Source organism: Tauraco erythrolophus, chromosome 17 (genome assembly GCF_009769465.1).
Source record: "Tauraco erythrolophus isolate bTauEry1 chromosome 17, bTauEry1.pri, whole genome shotgun sequence".
NCBI lineage: Eukaryota > Metazoa > Chordata > Aves > Musophagiformes > Musophagidae > Tauraco > Tauraco erythrolophus.
This window is the reverse complement of record NC_141481.1, coordinates 17,317,823-17,342,425: the sequence shown is the minus strand read 5'-3', so window position 1 is coordinate 17,342,425 and position 24,603 is coordinate 17,317,823. Positions and strand designations below refer to the sequence as shown.

The following is a 24,603-nucleotide window of genomic DNA, read 5'->3' as shown; positions in this document are numbered from 1 at the left end:
CGGCGCTAAATCTGGATTGTGCTGGCCTACACGCTGCCGCTGACTCCGAGTTGTGACAGTCCAGGCCTGAACGGGACAACTCCCAAGCGTGTGCAAAGCTAAAAGTACTTGAGCAGAGTCTCCGACGTAAGAGCGAGGGCAACGGAGAGCGTACGACACGGCGGATAGTGCTGGAAGACCTTGGTGAACAGCAGCCATGGGGTAAAACGAATGCCAGTTCTTCATCTCCTCATTTCGGGCTTATTATCGCTGCTATTTCTGTAGAGCTTAGGTAAGAACTTGTCTCTTACAGAAGAAAAGCTTTGACAATGTAATGTTCAAAAAGACCACAGCTCTGAATAACTTCTTGGCATCTGTCAAAGCTAAGAGGATGAAAGAGGGAGAGGGACCATCCTGGTAGAAGCTCCGTGCCAAGCAGAGTTTACCAGCTCCTCACCCGGTCCAGGCTCTTGGAGAAGATCCCGTAGCCCCTCGCTGTGGATTTCATGAACGGCCATGGAAGTGAGAGCCAGGGGCTGAGCTCTTTTGGGGCTCGGGGGAAGGAGAAGCTACCGAAACATGCAATTATGTCTTATTTTTCTGCAAAAGAACTTCACAGACCTGAAGTATTTATTAAGGTAATGAAAGCGCTGAAGAGAAATTCAGTCTCTTCACACCCACTGCTGAGCAGAAAGCCAAATTCACACACCGCCCACAGCTCCAGGGGCTTGGAATTCTCCGGCGGGTGCTCTGGCACATGAAGGAGCCAAGCCACAGCTCTGCTCCCCAGACACACGCCGTCTCCTGCCAGCTCTCAGACCCACATGGGACCCCAAGGACAGGCATTCCCAGCCCATGCCAGCCCAGGGACGGGCACAGGCTGGCTCACACCGCTGCCCCGGGCAGCCCTGGCTCCAGCAGCAGCACGCTTGGGCCCCGAGACACCTGATTCAGGAGGGCAAACAGCCACCCCAGCACGCTGGCAAAGCTGGGTGCTCCCTGAGCCACAGGGGTGCCCGTTTCACCTGGCAGATGGCACTATAAGACTACTTAACATATCCATCTACCGTATTATTTATGCTCCTGCAGTGTCTGAGAGACCAGGAAAACTACCTCTGTGCCAGGTGCCACACCGGCACCAGGAATGACAGTGGCCGCTTTTCCCTGTGGTTTGGAAACACGAAGTGAGTTTTGTCCTGGCTGACACCACAAACAGCAAAGTCGAGCACAGAAATGAGGTTTTAGGGTGTCATTGCACCCCAAAACCTCCACCGCTGCTCCAGGGCAAGGCCAAACAAAAGCATACGTTCCATTAACCACGCCGAGAGCTGGCACGCCGACTCCGTCCGGAGTTTTTCTTTCCCTCTTCTTGCCGAAGACACGTTGGACACAGCCGACGTGGCGGCGGGATCGCCAGCGAGCTCGGAGGTATGGAACCCTCCCCGGGATGCAGCTCCGAGAGGTGAAAACGCTCCTCAAATCCACAGCGACTCCGGAGGAAACCTGTCAAGGATTTGGAGCACGCAGCCCGCCGGAGTGATGCCCGCTGTTCACTTTCACCTCTCCTTTGGCACCAGCCAGGCCTGCCAGCCCTTGGCATGGACACACACCTCGCTCTGCCGGTGCCCGGGCCCGGCGAACCTGGAGGGGGATGGAGAGAACAGCCACCGGGAACAGCCGCCGGGAACAGCCGCCACCTCCACACCTTCCCGGGAGGCTTCGGCAGGGCCCACCGCGGCGTTAACGCGGCGACTGGCTCCATCTGGCTTCCAGAGCCAGCAAAGGGAATTGGCACCCGCTCCCGGCTCTAGCAGACCCCCCCCCCCGCCCCATCCCGGAGCGGCGGGCTGCTGCCGGGCTGCCCGGTGCCGCGGCAGCATCCCCCGGCGGGCCCCAGGGCAGCACTGGGGCAGCACTGGGGCAGCACTGGGGCAGCACCGGGCGCCGGGTGAGGCCTGTGGGCCGGGCAGAGCGGGGAGCGGCGAAGCCTCCGCCCGCTGCTGCGGAGGAGGCGGCCGGTGCCCCCGGGCCGGGCTTAACCCCGAACCGCCGCGTCCCGTTCCCAGGGCAACGAGCGCGGGCGCTTCCGGGGGAAGGCGGTGGGGCGGCAGCGCCCCCTGGCGGCGGGAGGGCTCCGGGCCGGGGCACCCACCGCCCGGACGGGCGCCCATCACCCGGCTGTGCACCCACCGCCCGGACGGGCATCCACTGCCCGGTTGTGCACCCACCGCCCAGGTGGGCACCCACCGCCCGGCTGGGCACCCCCCGCCCGGCTCACTGCCTTCACCCCAAAACGCGTCTCCCTTGTCACCCCTCTGGACCCACCCGCTTCCCGTTCAACGACGTCGCCCCTTCTCCTGCCGCTGCGGGCCCCGGGGAAAAGCCTCTCCCCGTCGTTCTTACAAGCCCCTCGTACGTTGAAAGTCTCTCCAGGCTCAACACCCCCGGCTCTCCCAGTTCCCCGGTTTCTTCCAGCCCCCTGACTGTTTCCGTGGTGCCCTCTGGACCCGCTGGATGCCCGCGCTGGGGCTGTGCCTGCTGAACACGCAGCTCGTGTCCCGTTTGTCACCCCCCAGCATCTCCAGGTGCTTCCCAGCAGGCCTGAGAAGGGCTGGGACATGCAGGGAGAGCCTCTGGAAGCAGGAAGGCATGTGGCCCCTCTGCCATGTTCCCACTCCATCCCACCAGCTGGGTACTCCAAGGACTAAGCTGCTCCCTCCATCGCCCAGCACTGGGACAGGCTCTCCTGTTCCCTGTCCCCACGTGCCTCTGACTCCCCTGCTCCTGGGGACTCCTCTTTTCCCTCAAAACTCAAGGGTTGGGAAATTTTCTGTCTGTGCCTCCGGCGATGGCCGTGACCATCCTGACTCATGGCTTGGGGATGTCCTCACCTCCCCAGTCCAACCAGCCTGGCCGGATTGGTGGCCGTGACACAGTTTCACATGGCCATGTGGGCCACCAGCATGGCAATTAGCATCCCCAAGAGCCACCAGCACGTCGGCCACCTTTTCCAGTTGCCCACACAAACCTGTCGCAGCCGTGGCAGGGCATGAGCTGACACTTGGTCAAGCTGATGGGGACCTTTGCCAGCAGCTGCCGAAACCTTTTGCCACCACTGCCGGGTCCCCATCTCCACTAACGTGGGACTTTTTGAGTGAAAAATGATGTAGGTGGGGGCCAGGATGACCAGTAAGGTGGGTGTCCCGCGAGCACTGGGCAAAGCCCATCTCTGCCAGGAGGGTTTCTCTGGGAGGGACCTTGGTCCCTGCAGGTGTCCCCAGGAGAGTGGCCCAAGGTCTGGGATGCCACCATTACCTGTCCTGGCTCGCTCAGGCCGCAGCGTTGGGGCTCGCACATTTTTAGCTTGGGACGAGGAGCCGCAGTGCTGGTTGCCCTGGCAACGTGAGATGCTCTCCTCCAGACGGGGACAATATTTGGCAAGATTTGCTAAAAATACTTCCTAACGCAGCTGCGACACCACCACTCAAGTGGTATCGCTGCTCCCCGCAGGGCTCAAGTTGGGTTGGTGCTGTCCCTGCTGGCACCCAGAGCTGCCCCTGGGCCACTCGCCCTGGGTGGCAGGAGATGGACCAGGGAGCTCCCCATGTCCCGCCAGCCTCCCCAGCTCCAGCAGACCTGTCAGGGCCACCAGCATTGGTCCCTCTCAGGCTCCACTAGCCTGCACGGCTGGGGACAGAACGGGGAGCCAGGGACAGCTGGTGGCATTCGCCCACATGAAGGGACAGAGGGAAGGGACCTGCGGACAGGGGAGGGCTGCTGGAGAAGGTAATGATTCCTGAGAGTTTAAATAGATTTAAAAGCCTTTTTTTTTTAATGATTTTGCTGCTTTTCCTAATACCATTACAGCCTTCTCCATGGCAACCAGGTGGGGTGGCTCAGACTTTGGCCCTGGCTGGGGAGATTAGCTTCCAGAGCTGAAACCATGGGGGGATCGGCCGGGGAGGACCACACTGGCAGCAGGACATCCATGGCAGGGACCCAAAACGAGGTCCCTATGGTGGTTGCGGTGCTGCGGTACACCGGGCAGGCACCAGGTCCCGGTGCACAGGACGGGCTCGCGGTGATGCCAGAGGGACCGACTGTGCCGTGGCGTCCGAGCATCCCCTGCCACAGGTGGCGGTGGGAGACGCTTGGAGGAGAAGACCTCAAGGAGGTTTGAAGTTGGAGATGGGTCTGGCTCTTCCCTGCACCGCAGCCACGCTCGGAAGCGATTTGCTTCTTTACCCTCTTTATTTCCCCTTTTCAGCTTGTTTCGTTATTTTCCCTGAACGAGGGCTGTCGGAGGCAGGGATAAACCCGCTCCCAGCCCCAGGTAGGGTTTGTTTCAACTTCCCAAAGAGGTTTTGTGGGTTTTGGCTGGCTGGTTCCTGCTGGTTCAGCTCTTTTTAGCTTCCAGATTGATTACACCTTGTGTCAATATGTGCTTGGCGCCTATTAGTGGGTGCGCGTATCTCCATCTCTCGTTTCTCCCTTCTGATCTATAATTTCCCAGAAGAGAGGATTAAAATAGAGGGGGAGGAGAGCACCACTCGGGGCCAAAAAGAAAGGGAGAAAACAACTTGTGGGAAAGTTGGGTCCTCTTTGGATGGAGTCTGGCCATCTCTCTCCTATGCCTCTTCCCATGGGCATGGTCCTGCTTTGGCTGGTAAGAAGGTTGCTTAAAACTGCCCAAGTAAATCAGTGAACTGGAGGAGGTGCTGGGTTCCCCCAGGGATGATGCCCACGGAATGGGGCTGGTGGTGGAGAGCATCTCTGCTTCATCTCCACCTCGGGGACCAGCACTGGGGGAACAGGGGCTGGGAAGAGCTTCAGCACTGGTGGGGGACTCCCATTCCTGGAGCCATGGATGTGAACAGTGCCAGCCCTGTCCTGGTGCATCTCCAAGGAGGAACAGGGCTACTGGGATGTTGGGAAGGGTTAGCCATGGCTTTTCCATCCAGAAGCTGCTGGCCCACAGGGCTCCTCTTGCTTGGGCAGAAGGGGCTTTTTATTTATTTATTTTTTCTTTCCTGGAAACTGGTAAAAGATTCTGTAGAAGCTGCATTCAACACTGGTGGGGAAACGACCTGGGACACAGAACGAGGTCACCAGCCTCCCCGGGGTGGTTTTGATGAGCTGCCAGGCAGAGAGTGCGATGTGCCAGCCAGGAGCATCACCCACCATCTGTATGGGGGGCTGGCGGAGGAGCCGACAGCTGAGGGACCCTGGCAGCTGTCACCTCGCTGGTGGGACACGGGCTTTGCTCTCCGCTTCCCCTGCAGCACAAAAGCACCGAGCTGAACAGCATGTGGTGCCACCACCACCACCTCCACCCACCAGGCAGATATACCTGCAGGCCATGGCTGCGGGTTTAGCCCCAGGGCTTCTAGTGCCACATGGAGAAGAGCTTCTCCCCATTTTCCAACTCATCTCCCACTCGTGTCACTGTAAAACCTTGGGCATTTCAGCCTGTCTCCTGGTAAGGGTGGTCCCCGCACCTCTAACCTCCTGTGCGATGAGGATGCTGCAAGCCCCAGCGTGTGGTTTTCGGGTCCTGGTGCCAGGGCTCAGGCCAGGGCATCCCCAGCAGAGCAGAGCAGCACCCAGGGAAGAGTCGGTGCTGCTGCTCAGCACCCAGGGCACGGCTGTGGTGCACTCTGCGAGGCTGCCCCATCCATCCCTGCATGCTCGCTGCCCACCCAAACCCCATCTCCAGCAGGGCCACCCTCCCCCAGGACCACCATCCCTGACCTGCTGGGCATCTCCTTCCATTCCCCTCCCCGAGCTGCTGTAGAGGCAGTTACAGCCCGGAGGGGAGAACCAAGGAGCCCATCCCAGGTGAAGCTGGCCCCGGCCATGCTGTCCCAGGCACTGAGGCCACGACCCGTCCCAGCAGCGGTGGGGTTAAGCCCGGCCGGGCGGGCGGCTGGACAGGCGTCAAGGTGGTTGCTCCATCCATCCCTGCGCAGTCGGAGGGGCCGGAGAGCGGAGAGGGAGCGCTGCCCTGCCCGCCACCATGAGCGCAGGCAAAGGTAAAGCAGGGAACCTGCCCCCTTGCCCGTCCCGGGAGAGACGGGCAGGGCACGGGGTTGGGGGGGACATACTAAAACTGCTGGGGCTTCGCACTCAAGTCACCCTTAACTTTTCTCCCCCCTCCACTGCTAATAAGACTTTTTGGGAGCCCTCACGGCCCCAGTAAGACTTTTTGGGAGCCCTTGTGCCACCTGGGGTGCTTGCAGGTACTGTTGGGCACAGCCCAAACCTTGGGGGTGCAGTGATGGGCAGGGGCCTCTGCTCCAAGGAAGAGCAAGTTAATGGGAGGGGACAGCTGGGGAAGGAGGAGAGGGGACTGGGGGTATTCCCCTCTTTCCCTACAAGAGGGAGAAGTTGCTGCAATATAAGCGGAAGAGTTTTGGGGTCTGGGCGCTCGAGGGGTCTGAGTTGCAGTGGGAGCAGGGGCTGATCCTGCACCCTCTTCCCAAGGGCAGATCCAGCCACTGAAACCTCCTGGAGCTGCCCTGTGTGTGCGACAGGCTGGGACTGACCCCTCCACCCACCCCGCAGCAGCCCAGGCACCCGGGGGGGGGTCTCCTAGGGCAGCCATCGCCCCACGCTGACGGTGTCCCCTTTCCTCTGTGCCCCAAAGCAGGCGTCACCCTCCTGCTCCCCCTGGCCCTGCTGCTGGCCACCGCCTCCCAGCCCCCTGGGGGGGACAGCCCGAAGGACCAGGGGGACACAGACCCCCCCTGCTGCCCCAGCCCTTGTGCCTGCAGCTTGGACGACTACAGCGAGGAGCTCAACGTCTTCTGCAGCGCCCGCAACCTGACGCGCCTGCCCGAGGACGTGCCCCCCAACGCCAAAGCCCTTTGGCTGGACGGCAATAACTTCACCCTGTTGCCGGCTGCTGCCTTCCGGAACCTCTCGGCCCTGGACTTTCTGGACCTGCAGAGCAGCCAGCTGGCCACCGTGGAGCAGCACGCCTTCCACGGGCTGCGGAGCCTCTACCACCTCCACCTGGAACGCAACCGCCTCAAGCACTTGGCTCCCCACACCTTCCTGCACACCCAGAACCTCGTCTCCCTCAGCCTCAACAACAACCACTTCAGCAAGGTGGAGGAAGGGCTGTTCGCTGGGCTCTCCAACCTCTGGTATCTGAACCTGGGCTGGAATTCGCTCGTGGTCCTGCCTGACAAGGTCTTCCATGACTTGCCCAACTTGAGGGAGCTGATCCTGGCTGGGAACAAGCTCCCCTATCTCCAGCACCAGCTCTTCTGCAGCCTTACCGAGCTGAAGGAGCTGGACTTGAGTGGGAATGCGCTCAAGGGCATCAAGATCAACATCTTTGTCAAGCTGCAGAAGCTACAGAAGCTCTACCTGAACCACAACCAGATCAACGCCATCGCGCCCCGCGCCTTCATGGGCATGAAGTCCCTCCGGTGGCTGGATCTCTCCCACAACCGGCTCGTCTCGCTGTTCGAGGACACGTTTCTGGGCCTCCTGAGCCTCCACGTCCTACGCTTGTCCACCAACTCCATCACCAGCCTGAGGCCCAGGACTTTCAAAGACCTCCAGTTCCTAGAGGAGCTGCAGCTGGGGCACAACAGGATCCGGAGCCTGGCGGAAAGGACCTTCGACGGGCTGGGCCAGCTGGAGGTCCTCAGCCTCAACAACAACCAGCTACAAGACATCAGGGTTGGGGCATTCCTGGGGCTGTACAACGTGGCGGTGATGCACTTGTCTGCGAACTGCATCAAGGTCCTCCCTGACTATGTCTTCAAGGGGGTGACCAAGCTGCACAGCCTCCACTTGGAGCACAGCTGCCTCGGCAGGATCCGGGCAAACACCTTCTCCAGCCTCTCCAGCCTGCGGCGGCTCTTCTTGCAGCACAACACCATCTCCGTCATCGAAGACCAAAGCTTCAGCGAACTGCATGAGCTCCTGGAGCTCGACCTGAAGCACAACAGGCTGAGCCACCTCTCGCCTCGGCTCTTCGTGGGTCTGAGCAACCTGGAATACCTCTTCCTTTCCTCCAACCAGCTCCTGGAGATCTCCCAGGACACCTTCAGCCCGCTCCAGAGACTGTTCTGGCTCGACCTCTCCCATAACCAGCTGGAGATGCTGGACAACACCATCATCTCCCCGCTGGCCAACCTGCGGTACCTCAGCCTGAGGAATAACTCGTTGGAGACCTTCTCAGTGGGCTTCCTGCACCCCTCCTTTGCCCTGGAGCAGCTGTGGCTGGGGGGCAACAACTGGCACTGCAACTGCTCCCTGAAGGGCCTGCGGGACTTCTCCCTGCAGCACCCCGTGGTGGTCCCGCGCTTCGTGCAGTCCATGGCCGAGGGGGACGATGCCCACGTCCCCGTCTACACCTACAACAACCTCACCTGCCTCCACCCCCCAGCCATGGCAGGCCTGGACCTCCGCGACACCACCGAGGACAGCTTTGCTCACTGCTGATGCCCACCAGCCCTTCCTGGGGCAGGGGGGATGCACCATGGACCCTCACCTGCCTCCTCCCCAGCCCCATGCTGGGCTCCCTGGGGCAGCAGCAGGAGCTCCGGCTCCGCAGCCCCCCCGGTTTAGCCCAGCTTTGCCGCTGCCACCTCCCCGGGGCAGCAGCAAGGAGCCGTGCCCACATGATGCTGGATCACGACCCCGGCCGTTGGCAGGGGGAGATGGGCACCAGCTCCCCAGATGGGCTTTGCTGGCTCCAAACTGAAGTATTTCAGCCCTTAAATATTTAAATAGCAGCTCCTGGATTAACACGGTCGCTCCCAGCTCCTGTCAGGAACACGAGCATCTCCAAGCCTCTGGGATGGGGGAAAGCTCCACCCCAAGCCCGGAGCTCTCCCCACGGAGAGCTCCATCTCTGCCGGGGCCAGGACTCATCAGTGGGACAAAGCAAAGCATCTTCCTGCCACGGAACAGCCAAGAAGGGCTAAGAGCCCCCCGAGCCCCCCGGCAGGTTTAGGGAAGGGGGCAGACGACGCGCTTTAACCGTTCCTCGCGCTAGCAGGTGTAGGCAGGGTGCAAAAAGCCACACACGTCACTCACCTGATAAATGGCAGCAGGCAAATAAACCTTTGGAGCTATCGCAACCCATCTTGTAAGTATGTTTTTTCCAAAGCATGTGCCGCACCCGGCTGGGGTTTCTTATCGGAGCCCCTTGGGGCTTCCGGACAGAGGGCGAGGAGTGTGGGCTGCAGGAGTTTGCAGCAAGTTTTTTTTTTTTGCAAGCCCCAGGCGGGTGGCACATGCCCAGGGAGGGAGCGAGAGGTGTCCGGCCACCCAGCCGAAGCCAACAGCCTGGTCAGACTCCGGCCCTGCTGCCCGGCTCTCCAAATCCCAGATAAATGACCAAAGGTCAGACAAGATTTTCCGGGAAAGTTGCCCACAGGGAAACCTGGTCAGGTGTGAGTCCTCGTTGCGGGCGCAGTGGCGGGCAGGGACAGATGCTCCTCCTGCTCTCCTCGAAGTGATGTTTGCCAGCTATATTCCAGTTTGGTTAGTAGAAATCCGAGATTTCCCCCTGCCTCCCCAAAACGGCACCGCAAGAGCAAGTCCTGAGTGCGGAGAGGGCACGCGGGCAGCAGGGGCTCAGAGTCCAGGAGGGAGAGAGATAAGATGCAAGGACACTACCTTCGGTTGCTCCCCCAGCTTAACTGAAGCCCGTGAGAGGGCAGGTCCCATGGGAGCAGCAGCCCTTCCATGGGGCCACGGAAGGAGGTTCAAGGGAGCAGGACACTCGAAGCAACGAGGCAGAACCACCCAGGGACATGGGAGAGCCCCACGGGTGGCAGAGTGTGGAGAACAGCCACAGCAAGGCACCTCACAAAGGAGTGCCAGGGCCAGCTTCCAGCAAGACAAGACACTGGCTGGATCTTGAAGCTGGGATGGAAGAAGAAAGATTTAGCTGAAGCCCAGCAAGGAAACTGGGGAAAGGCAGGAAACATCTAGAGATACATGAAGCACTCGTAATACGAAGACTCACAGCTACAACGAGGCCTGAATCCATGGAAAAACATGAGTCACAGAGCCGGATTTTAAGAAGAGTGTTTACTGCCTGGAACCTTCAAAAATATTCCTGAGTCACGATAAGCCCCAGCAGACCAAGACCACCTTGTTTCCAGCCCAGCGGGATGCAGACCTCAGACGGGTGGCAGATCTCCTGAAGACACTTTCTCACGCGAAGCACATCGCATGTGCCCATCGGGAACCGGTGATCCGAGATGCCAGAGCAAGGTGCCCTGGCTTGGGACCACATCAGGGCCATCCAGCACGAACTCACCAGCCACCGAACCAAGTACCGTGTGATCCGTCGCGCAGGAAAAGCCGTACGAGAAGGCAGCAGCACACGGAGCCACGATCCGGGTGATGGCCGCCGTTTGGGTTGAGTGAGGGAAGGAGACGATGGCGTTTGCTGCTGTAGCTGGATTGGGTGACCACCAGAAGCACTGCAGCACACGAGACACTGTATGTCTCTCCAAAACTCCCCCACTGAGACAGTTTTGTAGCTAAACTGGTTTTGCATCCCCCTTCCCCACTGGCACGGTGGTGCTGCCAGGGAAAAGGCTCTGCCGGCAGGAGTCCAGCTCCACGTCCTCCTCAGGAGCTCCGCTGCGACGTACCATCCAAGATCTGCTGGGCGATGCGAGTCAAGGCAGGGAAGGCAGAGCTCTTGGGAAACTCTTGGATGAAGTCTCTGCCTTCCTCCAAGCTCTGGCTGAGCTGGGGGTCCAGGGGAACACAGCCTATGGGAAAGAAGGAACGGGAAGAGTGACTGCTTGCTCACTGCAAGGCAAAGCCCTGGAGTCAGGATTAAAGAAACACCCTGCCAGAGTCACCTTCAGGAGAAGCAGCAGGAAAAAGCAACCATTCCTCTCACTGAGCTCTCCAGGAGCTACTTCTCACCTGCAACTGCTCCCTCTGGGCCCGAGACCCCACCACAGGGCTTCATGGGACACCCTGATCCCACGCCTGTTCCAGAGGGCAGGGGTCAGCCCTCAGCCCCCATTTCTCTGGGAGGCTCCTGGGCATTTCAGGATGGCTCTGTGCAGCTTCAGGCTTGCTTACGTTGCCACCACGACGCCAGCAGCCAGAGCAGGCTGCTGGTCATCACCACCTCTGCCCCAGTGGGGCCAGATGCCCGCTCTGAGCAGACTAGGTGGCAGAGAAGCAAAGCAAGAACAACACTTCACCTCTGATGGGGCAGCAGGGGCTCAGAAGGACCTGGAGCCCAGCCTGCCCACCCCTGTGACACCACATCCCTCTGCTCGAGCACTGCCACAGCACCACCTCTGACCACGGAAGGCCGCTCACCTAGGAAGGGGACCCCGGCGTGCTTGGCCAGCTCCTCGCCTCCCCCTTTGGAAAAGATGTTTGTGCACTCCTGAGGGAGGAAGAGCAGAAGCAGTGAGTCAAACACCCCAAAGCACTTGGCATCCGGGCGGGCGCTGCCTGCACGTGAGCAGCGCCAGGTCCCCTCCACCTTCCAGCCTCAGGGCACTGCCTTCACCCCTGCCCTTCCCCGGCTCCCTTCAGGAAAGCAGAGCCAGTGGCTTCTTCCAAAGCTGACACACAGCAGCTTCTCGCCAGCATTGGAGAATTATCCGAGATCCACTGTGGTTTTTTGAAGCCGAGGCACTGAGGAACGACTTTGCTGGTTTGTGGTGCAACACGCGCTCCCTTTGTGGGGTGAGGTGGGGGAGCTGAAGGGTGGTGTTACGATGGGGACCAACGGGAGCTGTGTGGGCATGAGGCAGCCTGAACTCCCCGGGCATTTTTTTTAAGGGCTCTGTGGAGCCAATGCCACTTGGGTCCCGAAATAGCATAAAGTTCTCCCCACATTACCTGGAAGTACCCAGGAGATGCCCCTCGGAGGGAAGGAGGCTGGGAGGGCGGTCAAACTTTAAAGCAGTTCTTTAAACCCGTGTTCCAAATCTGGCTGCGGAGCTACAGAGTCTTTTCTGCAAAGTGCCGTGAGCAGCTGGAATTTGGATGCTGCCTCCCCCCACCCAGGGAGGGCTCACAGCACCGCCCTCGTGGCACGTGCCAGTTTTCCACCCAAGGCACCACATCCTGCAACACCCCATGATGAACAAGAACCGCAGAAGCCCAGCGGTCCCAGCAAGCTCACCGAGCAGTGCGGGCAGACAAAGCCGCTCATGTTCTCCACGATGCCAAGAACTCGTAGGCCTGTCTTCTTACAGAAGGTCAGCTCTCGCCTCACGTCTCCCACAGACACGGCCTGCAGCGGGGAGCAGGGGAGGTTAGAGGTGTTCGTCTGTCCAGACAGACCGTGGGTCTGGAGCAGGCATGCATCAAACGAGAGGCAGACGTGTAGCATCATAGAGTCGTCTGGTTGGAAGAGACCCTCAAGATCATCGAGTCCAAGCATTCACCCTGCACTGTCGGGGTCCCTAAACCATGTTCCTCAACACCAAATCCACATGGTTTTTAAACACCTCCAGGGATGGGGACTCCACCACCTCCCTGAGCAGCCTGTTCCAATACTTCACAACCTTCTCTGGAAAGGAGTTTTTCCTGATATCCAACCTAAATTTCCCCTGGTGTAACTTGAGGCCACTCCCTCTCGTCCTGTCATTCCTAACGTGGGAGAAGAGATCGACCCCCATCTCCCTACAACTTCCTTTCAGGTGATTGTAGAGAGCGATAAGGTCCCCCCTGAGCCTCCTCTTCTCCAGACTGACCAGTCCCAGCTCCCTCAGCCACTCCCCATAGGACAAGTTCTCCAAACCCTTCAATAGTTTCATTGCTCTTAAAGAACAAGCAGCCGCGGACAGATCTGTGCAAACACCCACCCTGGGGTGCATATTCCACCCCCAGACCATGCCCAGAGGCAGAAGCCTGCCTGGGAATTCCTGTTCAGCCCCAGTCGGGTGTCCTACCTGAGGTGTTGTGACCAGGATTGCTCCAAGCGGCTTGTAGGGCCGCAAGGCCTCCACTGTGGAGATGTGCTCATCAGACGTGCCCGGTGGTGTGTCCACGATCAGGAAGTCCAGGTCCCCCCAGGCCACATCAGTGACAAATTGTTTGATCAAAGCTACGGAAATAAAAGGGGCAGGAAAAAAACAAACACCCAGGTTTCAGCAGGTGCCCTGGGAGCCGTGGGCCAGGCTGGGCAGGGGTCGGGAGGCACCCTGGGGTGACAAGGGCCCAGGGAGAGATGGCAGGGCTATCTGTCAGCACAACACATGCTGCACTTGCTCCAGCTGAGTGATCCCAAACCCACTCCCGCAGAACAGGAGCCTTGTCTTGCTCCAAGACCAGCCTAGCCCCCTCAGCAGGAGAAAACACCACCTCCAGGAGAGTTCTCAGGAGGTTCCTCACACTGGAAGGTGGCTACCAACAGCAAAACCCAACCGTACCATTTTTCTTGGGTCCTCTCCACACCACAGCATCATCCGGCTTCTCCAGCAGGAAGCCGATAGACATGAGCGAGATGCTCTTGTCTTGGTCCACAAAGACGGGGACCCAGCCGCTGTCGCACTGGTGCACGTCGTTGTCCTGCACCCTGAACATGCGGGGTATGCTGGGGCCACACAGGTCCACGTCCAGGATCCCCACCTGTAGATGATGAGGCAGAGTCCTTCAGAAAGGGCAGCACCCAGCCACGAGGGCGGTGCTGTGAGCCCTCCCTGGGTGGGGGGAGGCAGCATCCAAATTCCAGCTGCTCACGGCACTTTGCAGAAACGACTCTGTAGCTCCGCAGCCAGATTTGGAACACGGGTTTAAAGAACTGCTTTAAAGTTTGACTGCCCTCCCAGCCTCCTTCCCTCCGAGGGGCATCTCCTGGGTACTTCCAGGTAATGTGGGGAGAACTTTATGCTATTTCGGGACCCAAGTGGCATTGGCTCCACAGAGCCCTTAAAAAAAGTGCCCGGGGAATTCAGGCTGCCTCATGCCCACACAGCTCCTGTTGGTCCCCATTGTAACACCACCCTTCAGCTCCCCCACCTCACCCCACAAAGGGAGCGTGTGTTGCACCACAAACCAGCAAAGTCGTTCCTCAGTGCCTCGGCTTCAAAAAACCAACAACGAATCTCCCTTGGATGAAGGGGAAGTGAAACGCAGTTACCAGCACTGGATCAAGCAAGCCCAGAAAAAAAGAACACTCCAGCTGCTGTCACCCAGAGGATCTACACATTGCCTGCGCGTGACACAAAGGACGAGCAAAACCCAGCCCAGCTGGAGGCTGGGAAGGAGAAGACAGGCTCCAGCATCCCAGAGGCCCTAGCTCACCTTCTTCCCGGAGTGTCGCAGCGACAGAGCCAGCTCGGTGGAGATGGTGCTCTTCCCCACGCCCCCCTTCCCGGAGAGCACCAGCAGGATGTGGCGCACCCCGGCCAGGTTGCTTCTCTCTGGAGGAACAGTAACGGGGCGTTAGAGTCCCTAAGAACAGCACTAAGGGATCCGAGTCCCTCCTGATGCCAGCGGGCAGCACCTGCCCGGTGCGCACAGAGCACCCCCGCTCAGGGTGGTTGTCGCTGCTGCCACGGGTCTGGTTTAAGCACAAGAGAGCGGGAAAGAAGAGGCGGATGTGCCAGAGCCCTTTTGCTATCGGAAAAGGGGCAATAAGAGCAATGGGGGTAAGCGGGGAGCAGAGGCTTTGTCCCGATGACCTCAGTGGCAACTGGGCAGCAAAGCGACAAACGCCCACGGGGCCTCGTCACGCTGTGCCCGCGCCGGGCTGAGCCCGGGGAATCACCGGGAGGCCGGGGTGAGGTCAGCCCCTTGGCGTTTCCTTCCTCCACGCCACGCCAGTTGCCCCCCTGCGGTCCCGCGCTCCCCTCCAGCCCCCGCGCCGTGTTGTCAGCACCACTCGGGCTTCGGGCTCAGCACCACATCCTGGCAAGGCAGAGCCGAGCGCGGGGAACGCTCAGGGCCGGTTCCCCAGCCCGGGGCTGCCCAGGTGCTGGAAGGCCGGGCCGGGGGCTCCAAGCAAACGCCGCCCACCCGGGCCCGCGTTCCCGGGCGCCCCGTCACCGCCGGCCGCTGACTCACCGCACCAGGGCCGGCCCGCCCCCGCGCCGCGCCGGCACCGGGAGCAGGACCGGCGGCATGGAGCCCGCACGCACCATGGCGGACCTCATCCGCACCTCCACCGCCGGTAACAGCGCTCGGCCCCGGTAACGGGGCGGGGGGGGGGGGGAGGGAAGGGAGGCCGGGCAGGGGGGAGACAGAGCGCCGCAACGAGCTGCTCCCGGGACTCCGCCCCGGCGGCCCCGGCGGCCCGGCGCTCCGCCCAGCAGGTGCCGGGCCGGGGCCCCCGGCACGGCGCGGCGCCAGCCCCGGTAACCAGGCCCCGGGAGGGATGTGTCCCGCCAGGCGGGATGCAGCCCCCGCCCCACGGGAGGGCCTGTCGGGGCCCAGGGAACCGCCTGGCCACGACCCCCTCGCCGCTCACCCCCCACCGCCTCCTCCATGCTGCTGCCCGCCAGCGCCCGCTTCCGCCTTCCGCCGGCTGAAAGCCCCGCCCCCGCCGACTGGCAGGCACCTTTCCCAATCGCGAGCCGCGCCTTCACCGGGACCCCGCCTCCACCTACGCCGCAGCCAATCCAACCCTCCGGCTCCCCCTCTGCCAGCCAATGAGCTTAGTGCTTTCCCTCCGCGACGTGCGCGGGCCCGCCTCAGTGGCTACCCAATGGCGCGGCTTCCTGAGGATTGACGTGCAGCGTAGCCAGTGGCGCCGGGCTCCCCTCAGGCACCGCCCCTTCCCTTCTCCCTTAGCTCTGAGCGACGGGGCGCTCAGCCAACGGCCGGCGGACGAGGCGCGGCCGTGGCCAATGGGAGCCCGAGGGGCGGTGCCGAGAGGAGATTGTTTATGTCCCGGGAGGGGAAAGTAGGTCAGAGCGCGGCGGCGGGGCCGGGCCGGGCCGGGCCGGGCAGGTGGGCCGGGGCCGGGGCCGGGGCCGGGGCCGGGGCCGGGGCCGGGGCCGGGGCCGGGGCCGGGGCGCGGGTGGGAGCCGAGCACCGAGGCCTGGCCCAGGTGGGGCGGGGGCCCGGGCCGTGCGGCCCAAGCGCAGCCCGAGGGTGGCGGCCTGGCCTGGGCCGGGCCCCGGTTCCCGCCCTCCGGCGGGGCCGCCCGTCCCTGGGGCCGTCAGGGAGCGGGGACCGGGCCGCGGCTGCCCGCCGGTTCCCTCCCCGCGGTCTGTGCCGCGCCGTTCCCGGGGAAGCGCTGCCCCGGCGAGCGGGGCTGGCCGCGGCGGAGGGAAGCGCTGCGGCGGCTCCCCGGGCTGCCCGTCGGGCTCAGCCGTTGGGCCGAAGCGCAGAGGAGCGGTTGGAGCGGGGGGGCTGCAGCAGCAGGGGCCGCGGGTGCTCGCCCAAGCCGGAGAAGCGGGGCTCCGGTGGGGTTCTAGGGGTTTTCCCGACGTGGCTGTGCGTGGCGGAGGTGGGAGCCCCCTGGTCTTGGGGGGTGCGATGCCCAGAGCCCTTCAGAGCATCCGCGGGCACCTGCACGAGCGGCCGTGGCTCGGCCTGGCCCCCTTTCCCAGGAGCTGCTGGCCCGGCGGCGACTGGGGCGCAGGAGGAGCAGGGACGGGTGCCGTACAGCGGGCACCGGGACAGGGCTGACCCGCTGCACCCTTGCAGGATTCGCCTGTGCTCAGGGCTGACCCGAGAGGAGAGATGATGGTTGCCCAGAGAAGCTGTGGCTGCCCCATCCCTGGAAGTGTTCAAGGCCAGGTTGGATGAGGCTTTGAGCAACCTGGTGTAGTGGAGGGTGTCCCTGCCCATGGCAGGGGGGGTTGGAACTGGATGGTCTTTGAGGTCCCTTCCAACCCAAACCATTCCATGATTTCCATGATTCTATGATCAGAGATGCAGCGGAGCGGGTGCGGGGAGAGTGGCTGTCCGTGGCAGGGAGGCAGCTGGAGAGGCTGAGCAGAGGGAGCAGGTTGAAGGGGTGGGGGAGAGGTTTCAGCTCTGTGAGAGCCTTTTGGTGGGGAGTTGTTGTCTGCAAAGGCAAACTTCAGGAGAAGTGAGATTGGATGTGACAGGGGAACCTCAACGGCCGCTGTCACGCTGGTGGCTGGGAGCTGGTGTTGTCCGTCAGGCTGTAAGCAGGGAAGGAGCTCCTGGAAATCTGACTCTGAATAACACCCCTGCTTGAGTCGGGAGACAGGCAGCTGTTGTCCTTGAGGCAAGTCGGGACAGGTCCCTGAAAAGGCTGGTTTCCCTTCAGCGAGCAAGAAAGTGGTCTCTCCCCCACCCAAGAGGCTGAGAGCAAAGTCTCCTCTCGGTGGGAAGTTGCTTGGAGATGAACAAACAGGCTGTCCCGCAGACAGGCACACGCAGCTCAGCCGTGCAGGGGCTGTGGCGGTGACCGGGGCGGTGCAGGTGGCTGAGCAGCACGGCCGGAGCCCAGGGAGCTGCTGGAGGGATCGGGCACCGGGGAGGCCTCGGTGCTCATGGTCCTGACGTTCCCCAGACCAGCGGTGAGAGGCGGATGCTGGATCCATGCGCTGTGGAGGGGGCAGCTGCTGCTCCATCGGGTCTTGGGAGCATTTCTGGGGGCCGGTTCAGTGCATGGGATCTGGGAGAAGTTGACCCTGAATGGAGAAAGAGGTTGAAGTTTGCAGAGAGTCGTGATGCGGGAGGAACTTATTTTGTGTCAGTTCATCCACTGCTGGGGCAGTGCAGACACGGTTCGTGCTGATCCGTCCCCGAGGGGCTTTGGCGACCTGGGGGAGGTCGCTTCGGAGGGCAGAGCTGGGTGAGCGGTGGGTGGAAGCGGGGCATGGCTGCTGTGTGTAACCTCCTCTCCCTTGCCCCCCCAGCTTACCTCTCTCAGAACAGCATGGCGCGACGCACGCGGAGCAGCAGGGCCTGGCACTTTGTCCTGAGCGGGGTGCGGCGCGATGCGGACACCCGGGCGGTCGCCCTGGCCACCGGCGCTCGTGGCTGGGGCTACGACTCCGATGGGCAGGTAGGCTGATGCTCGAGCGGCTCCGAAGTGGCACGAGAGAAAACTTCCCCCCCCCTCAACAGCAGGTGCTTCTGAATCCGGGTGTGCTGGAGGACACTTACATTCCCCTTTGCCACCCTTCACGCGTTTCCCCAGTTCTTGAGTGCGTCAGTTCGGTTCCCCATGCGGCGGTGGGGACGCACGGAACTGCTCCTGGAGCTTCCAAGCCAGGCAAAAGCCTTAGGAGGCCACTGCTGGAGCACGGTGTCCAAACCCAGGCACTGTGCTCCTGGAAAATGAGCTTTCTCTGCAGTCAGAGTAGCTTTGTGTTTCTGCAGTAACGGGAAGGGCCAGGTTTCCAGATAGCAGCAGTTAGGAAGGGCCAGTGAAAGACAGGAATCAGGCTTTTTAATCAGGAGGGGTGGGCTGTACATAAATAAGCCTGAGCATTTCAAGTCCTGCGGTCTTACCCAGCTCCAAGAATATCAGTTCAAAGGATTTTTGTCTTTACGTACTGCTTACAAAGTCTGCCGTGGGCTGAATGACGAGCAGGTACACCTGACCAGCGTGTAAACCCAGAGTAACTCTGCCACCTGTAGTAGGAGGCTCCATCAGGTGACACGAAGCCTCCCGTGACAGCGGGAGCGAGACCGGGCTTTGACTCTCACAGCGCCCAGTGCAGGGTCGCTTTGGCCTCTTGACACTGAGGAACTGTAAATCAACTTTTTGTGTCCGTGCGTGGAAGTAAACAACAGCCTTTTGATCCCTCCGTGGGTTCCCTGCGGGCCTGTCTGCAGCACTGGCATGAGGAGCTGCCGCCGTCCCGCTTAACTGGTTCCCCTTTGTCCTGCCCTCTCCCCTTCCCAGCCTCCTCTCCCTTTTCCTCCCTGTTGTCTTTCCCTCTCTCAGCTCCCGGGCTCTCTAGAGCAGTGGTTTTCAGCAGTGTGCTCTGGTTTTGTGATTCCTTGGCCCAGGGTCTCCAGCTGGCTGGGATCTGCCCGTTGAAAACAGTAGTTTTAGCACGGAGTTTGCTTAAAAATCCGTGCGTTAGACTTGGACTGTCACGCTGCTTCCCTGCTGTGACAGCTCCTCGCCCCTGGAAGGCGCGACGAACGTAGCTGCATTGCAGAGTGCCCGGTGCTGAGAGGTCTCTGCAGCTCAGACAGGTGCTCGCCAGGTCCCAAGCTGGGTCATTCAGCTGGCACGGCCCCTTGCCTCCCTGCGTGGTGGGGCACGACGCAGCTGTGCCATCACCGGCTCTGGCACGAGCCTGGGGACCTCCCCGCAGACCTCCGCCAGCTCCCGAGCCTGGAGGCCTTCAGTAGTGCCCGTTCCTCTGTTCTCCCTGGCAGCACAGCGACTCGGATTCGGAACCCGAGTTTTCCTCCCTCTCACCTTCCATCCCGAGCGCCATCCCTGTGACCGGAGAGTCCTACTGCAACTGCGAGAACCAGAGCGAAGCTCCCTACTGCTCCAGCCTGCACGCCCTCCACCGCGTCAAGGACTGCCAGTGCGGCGAGGAGGATGAGTGTAAGGAAGGGGCTCCCCCACGGCCCCTGTGGCGTTTGAGGAGGGTGCAGTCGGGGTGGCACGGGCTCCCTGCACCCATCCCGTGCTTTCCCCGGGGGCCCTTACCTCTGCCGCAGTGCGCGGTGCTGCTTTGTTTACATCTCAAGGCCACGTAGGCTGGAGGAAGATTACAAGCACGTGCCTCCTGTGGTGTTTCCAGGGCTGAGGGCTGAGCTTGTTAATGCAGCAGAGTTCACCTCTGGGGACCTGCTTGCAAATCCGGCCGAGGCCACCAGTGAAACCGGCCCTGGTGGTTGCAGCCCCGTTGCCGCTGATCCCTGGTGTGGCTGGCAGAGCGCCCGGCTGCGTGGCAGGGCGTGCTCGGAGCAGAAGGGAGAGGTGGGCAGAGGGTGGGCTCGGGCTGGCCGAGAAAGCCTGTGGCGTAGCAGAGCTGCCCCTTGAGCCTACGAGAAGTGTAGGAAGAAAGCAAGCTCTGCTTGGGTCGGCGGAGCCTCGTGTTAGCCAAAATGGGAACTGGTTAAGGCTGGCAGCTTTGGGTTCAGAGCACTGACCCATCCCTGGTGGGGCACTGCAGAATAGTCAGGGCCTCAAACAACTCTCCTATGTGCACAGTTTAGGATTTACCCTCTTAAACAGTAAAACAATAAAATAAAAACCCCAACCTGTCTTCAAAACAAACATCCACCTGTGCTTTGGGTCGGGGATCGCTCCCCGAGGGCCTTTGCCCACCCTTGTGCCCTCTCTGCCTCCCGAACAGATTTCGACTGGGTGTGGGACGACCTGAATAAGTCGACGGCCACCCTGCTGACCTGCGACAACCGCAAGGTGAACTTCCACATGGAGTACAGCTGCGGCACCGCCGCCATCCGGGGCAACAAAGAGCTGGCCGATGGGCAGCACTTCTGGGAGATCAAGATGACCTCCCCGGTCTACGGCACAGACATGGTACGTGGGGCACAGTCACTTACAGGTACACAGAAACGGCCAGAATACTTTGAACAGGGACTGGGAGAATGAAGAACCGCTCACTGTAGGAGAAGATCAGGTTTGAGGCCATCTAAGGAACCTGAAGATGTAGAAGTCCATGGGACCTGATGAGGTGCATCCATGGGACCTGATGAGGTGCATCCATGGGACCTGATGAGGTGCATCCATGGGACCTGATGAGGTGCATCCATGGGACCTGATGAGGTGCATCCATGGGACCTGATGAGGTGCATCCATGGGACCTGATGAGGTGCATCCATGGGACCTGATGAGGTGCATCCATGGGACCTGATGAGGTGCATCCATGGGACCTGATGAGGTGCATCCATGGGACCTGATGAGGTGCATCCATGGGACCTGATGAGGTGCATCCATGGGACCTGATGAGGTGCATCCATGGGGCCTGAGGGAACTGGCGGATGAAGTTGCTAAACCATTATCCATCATATTCGAGAAGTCATGGCAGTCGGTGAAGTTCCCACCGACTGGAAAAGAGGAAACATAACCCCCGTTTTTGAAAAGGGAAAAAAGGGAAGGTCCTAGGGAACTACGGGCCAGTCAGTCTCACCTCTGTGCCTGGCAAGATCAGGGAGCAGATCCTCCTGGCGACTGTGCTAAGGCACATGGGAAAAGGAGGTGATTGGTGACAGCCAACATGGCTTCACTAAGGGCAAATCCTGCCTGAGAAATCTGGTGGCCTTCTATGATGGGGTTCCAGCATTGGTGGATAAGGGAAGAGCAACTGACATCGTCTACCTGGACTTGTCCAAAGCATTTGACGCTGTCCCGTGCGACATCCTTGTCTCTAAACTGGAAAGAGATGGTTTTGATGGATGGACCACTCGGTGGATAAGGAACTGGCTGGATGGTCGCACTCAAAGAGTAGCGGTCAACGGCTCGATGTCCAAGTGGAGGCCAGTGACGAGTGGTGTTCCTCAGGGGTCTGCACTGGGACTAGTATTATTTAACATCTCTGTCGGGGACATGGACAGCGGGATTGAGGGCACCCTCAGCAAGTTTGCTGATGACACCAAGCTGTGCGGTGCGGTTGATTCTGCAGAGGGAAGGGATGCCACCCAGAGGGACCTGGACAGGCTTGACCTCATAAAGTTCAACAAGGCCCAAGTGCAAGGTCCTGCATGTGGGTTGAGGGGATCCCAAATGTGGATGCAGGCTGGGGGATAATTGAGAGCAACCTGTGGAAAAGGACTGGGGGGTACTGGTGGATCAAAAACTGAACATGAGCTGGCACCGTGCGCTGGCAGCCCAGAAAGCCAACCGTGTCCTGGGCTGCACCCAGAGCAGTGTGGGCAGCAGGGCGAGGGAGGGGATTCTCCCCCTCTGCTCTGCCCTCCTGAGACCCCCCCCCGCAGTGCTGCGTTCAGCTCTGGGGTCCCCAACATCAGAAGGACATGGAGCTGTTGGAGCGGGTCCAGAAGAGGCTACAACGGTGATCCAAGGGCTGGAGTGCTTCTGCTATGGAGACAGTCTGAGAGAGTTGGAGCTGTTTAGGAGGGAAGAGCTGGAGTCTTGGTTGTGTTGTGTTGCTCAAAAAGACACTAAAGCTTGTGTTCTTCCTGGCCTTGCTTCCCAGATGGTGGGAATCGGGACATCGGATGTGAACCTGGACAAGTACCGCCACACCTTCTGCAGCCTGCTGGGCAAGGACGAGGACAGCTGGGGACTGTCCTACACAGGTAAGGCAGGCAGGGCAGTGGCAGAGGGCAGGGCAGCAGCGGCCAGAAGGGTTTTCCTAAGAGCTTGAGAATTAAATGGTCTGAATGGGGTTGAGGCCAAAAGGGCTACCAGAGTCCTGAGTCCCTTTGTTAAGGATAACCGGAGCAGCTGCCTGTGGCTCGCAGCACTTGGAGCGTCTCACCGTGCCTGCGTTGTGCAGAGCCCTTAGAACCGGAGCGTGAACCTCCGGGTCGCCTGGACTGCTGGTCGCACATCGCTGGTTGGGGGTTTTGGTGCTGCTGCCTGTGCTCTGGTACTGCCCAGCCTCGACCTTCCCCTTTTCATCGCCCATTTGGGGGTTGGAGGGCAGAGATTGGGCCCCAGAAGGATTTTTTAAGCACTGAGCGAGGCTGTAGCAGTGGGAAGTCGCAGTGCGGGCGTTGGGATGAATTTGTGGAGCGCAGGCTTTCCACTGAATGCTGTGGGGTTTTTTTTGTTGTTTTGTTCTAAGGACTCCTGCATCACAAGGGAGACAAAACCAACTTCTCTTCGAGGTTTGGCCAAGGCTCCATCATCGGGGTGCATTTGGACACGTGGCACGGGACGCTCACGTTCTTCAAAAACCGCAAGTGCATCGGTAAGAGCGAGGGCAGCCGCAGAGGGACTGGGAGCGGGGAGCAGCGCGGCTCCGGCTGCACTTGGAGCCTGGCTGCAGCAGGGCTGCTGGAGGAAACCCTGGAGAAGTCGAAGACGCAGCGTGAAGTGACTGGGAGGAAGGTTGTGTTTGTTGTTTAATAGATGGGGGTTTCAAAAGGCAGTTTTCCAAGCGTTTTCCAACAGCTCTGTAGTTAATATGTTCAGGATAACTGAGAGGAGGGAGATCACCGTGTTGGAACTAATGTGAAACCCCCTTGGTGCTGTGCCCTGGCAGGAGTTGCAGCCACGAAGCTGCAGAACAAGAAGTTTTACCCCATGGTGTGCTCGACGGCGGCCAAGAGCAGCATGAAGGTGATCCGCTCCTGCGCCAGCTGCACGTCCCTCCAGTACCTCTGCTGCTACCGCCTGCGCCAGCTCCTGCCCGACTACGTGGACACGCTGGAGGTGCTGCCGTTGCCACCAGGACTTAAGCAGGTGCTACACAACAAACTGGGGTGGGTCTTGAGCATGAACTATAGCACGTCAAAGCCTTCCTCCTCCTCCTCCTCATCGGGAAGCGACTCAGATAGCTCCTGTGGCTCGGATGGAGAGGCTTGCCAAAGGAAGAGGTGCAGGAGGACGTAATGGCTCTGCAGATGAACTGCTGGAGGGAGTCGGGGGGGTTTTGTTCCGCTGTCTGCGAGGGCCGGCCAGGCCTGACGCACCTCTTTCTTCACGGGGACTTCCATTTCCACTCGTTTGCAAAGATTTCTCTTATGCTGTTGGAAATCTTTAGCCTAAACATCCATCACATGCGTTGAAAAAGTCCTGTGAACTCCAAGAGGTCCCAGCTCTGTGAAACGGGGAAACCGCAGCTGCATATCCGAGCTTCATCTCCTGACTCGCTGTCAAAGCCATCGCCCCTTCCTGACGGATCCCTCTTCTCTGCAGACTGGCAGCAGAGACAAGGTTTAAGGCGGGCTCTCGGTTTCGAAGCATGCTGGGCTCCAGTCACGTAACTGACTTGCCTCATCAAAAGACAAAACGAAAGACCTGTCCCCTCCCCTGAACTGTTGCGTGTTGGTTTGGTGTCTGCGCCGAACTCGTCCCACCGTGGGGCACGATCGAGCAGCAGCACGTGGGGAAACGGGCTCTTAGGGATGCGCCGGCGTCGCTGTCGTGGGAGAGCCGTTACGTACAGGAGTTGAGCTGTTGGTGACGTTTCTTGAGCCCCAGTGACTTTACTTGCTTTGCATGTTGGCTCCTGCTGCTTCTCCTCTATCAAAGACTGTATTAAACTGTAATAATAAAGGTGGAAACTGTCTGTTGTTCCTCTTACGGCCCTTGAAGGCAGGAAGCTGAAGGCACTTGTCAAAAATAGCCCCGCGAGCACGGATACCAGCCTGGAGGGAGGTTTGAAACGCAACGCTGGTTTGTCAGATCCCGGGGAGGGAAAGGCAGTGGAGATTTCCTTGGCTCTGCCTCGGGGAGGGCTCTTGTGCTTCCCACTGAGGCACCAGCCTGGTTGGGATGGATCTTCAGCGGAGCCAGACTGATGCCACAGCACCGTGCGCGTGGCAGCAGAACCGCCCGGGCTCTGCCGCTGCGGCACAACGGGACGCCGGCACCGTTCCGGCCCCTGCGGTTTCTGACCACTTTCCGCGGTGGCTTCTGCCCGTGGGCTTCTGCTCCGGGGGCTTTTCCCGGCCTTTGGCTGCTCCTGCGGTCAGCAGCGTGTTTGGGGATGATTTAGGTCTGAGCTGGTGCCATGGGCCAAGTGCAAAGGGTACTGGGAAGTGGAAGAGGGTGGAAATAAATAGGATGGGAAGTGGCTTTTACCCTCTCCTCTCCATGGGCTTCCTCCC

General features: G+C 60.5%; 3 protein-coding genes across 4 annotated transcripts; 2 read left to right on the top strand and 1 right to left on the bottom strand.

The window, feature by feature from the left end:
* The first annotated feature begins 5,995 nt into the window (after positions 1-5,995).
* IGFALS (insulin like growth factor binding protein acid labile subunit) lies at positions 5,996-8,439 on the top strand. Its single transcript, XM_086621939.1, has 2 exons — positions 5,996-6,011; positions 6,626-8,439. The coding sequence occupies exons 1-2, from the start codon at positions 5,996-5,998 to the stop codon at positions 8,437-8,439; spliced, it is 1,830 nt and encodes a 609-aa protein (XP_086478065.1).
* A 1,603-nt stretch (positions 8,440-10,042) lies between these two features.
* NUBP2 (NUBP iron-sulfur cluster assembly factor 2, cytosolic) lies at positions 10,043-15,437 on the bottom strand. The gene is made up of 7 exons (XM_086621953.1): positions 15,410-15,437; positions 14,245-14,363; positions 13,371-13,569; positions 12,891-13,045; positions 12,119-12,229; positions 11,302-11,371; positions 10,043-10,733 (listed from the first exon to the last, which is right to left on the bottom strand). Exons 1-7 carry the CDS (start codon positions 15,426-15,428, stop codon positions 10,588-10,590), a joined length of 819 nt encoding a protein of 272 aa, XP_086478079.1. The 5' UTR covers positions 15,429-15,437; the 3' UTR covers positions 10,043-10,587.
* SPSB3 (splA/ryanodine receptor domain and SOCS box containing 3) lies at positions 15,064-24,062 on the top strand. Of its 2 annotated transcripts, none has more exons than XM_086621945.1 (7): positions 15,064-15,112; positions 17,781-17,929; positions 19,261-19,438; positions 20,196-20,383; positions 22,020-22,122; positions 22,614-22,739; positions 23,034-24,062. In XM_086621945.1, the coding sequence occupies exons 1-7, from the start codon at positions 15,064-15,066 to the stop codon at positions 23,381-23,383; spliced, it is 1,143 nt and encodes a 380-aa protein (XP_086478071.1). In that variant the 3' UTR covers positions 23,384-24,062. The 2 variants fall into 2 exon arrangements, with proteins under 2 accessions (XP_086478071.1, XP_086478072.1); XM_086621946.1 differs by lacking the exon at positions 15,064-15,112 and adding an exon at positions 17,992-17,994 and having other exon boundaries at positions 17,787-17,929.
* Positions 24,063-24,603: the final 541 nt, after the last annotated feature.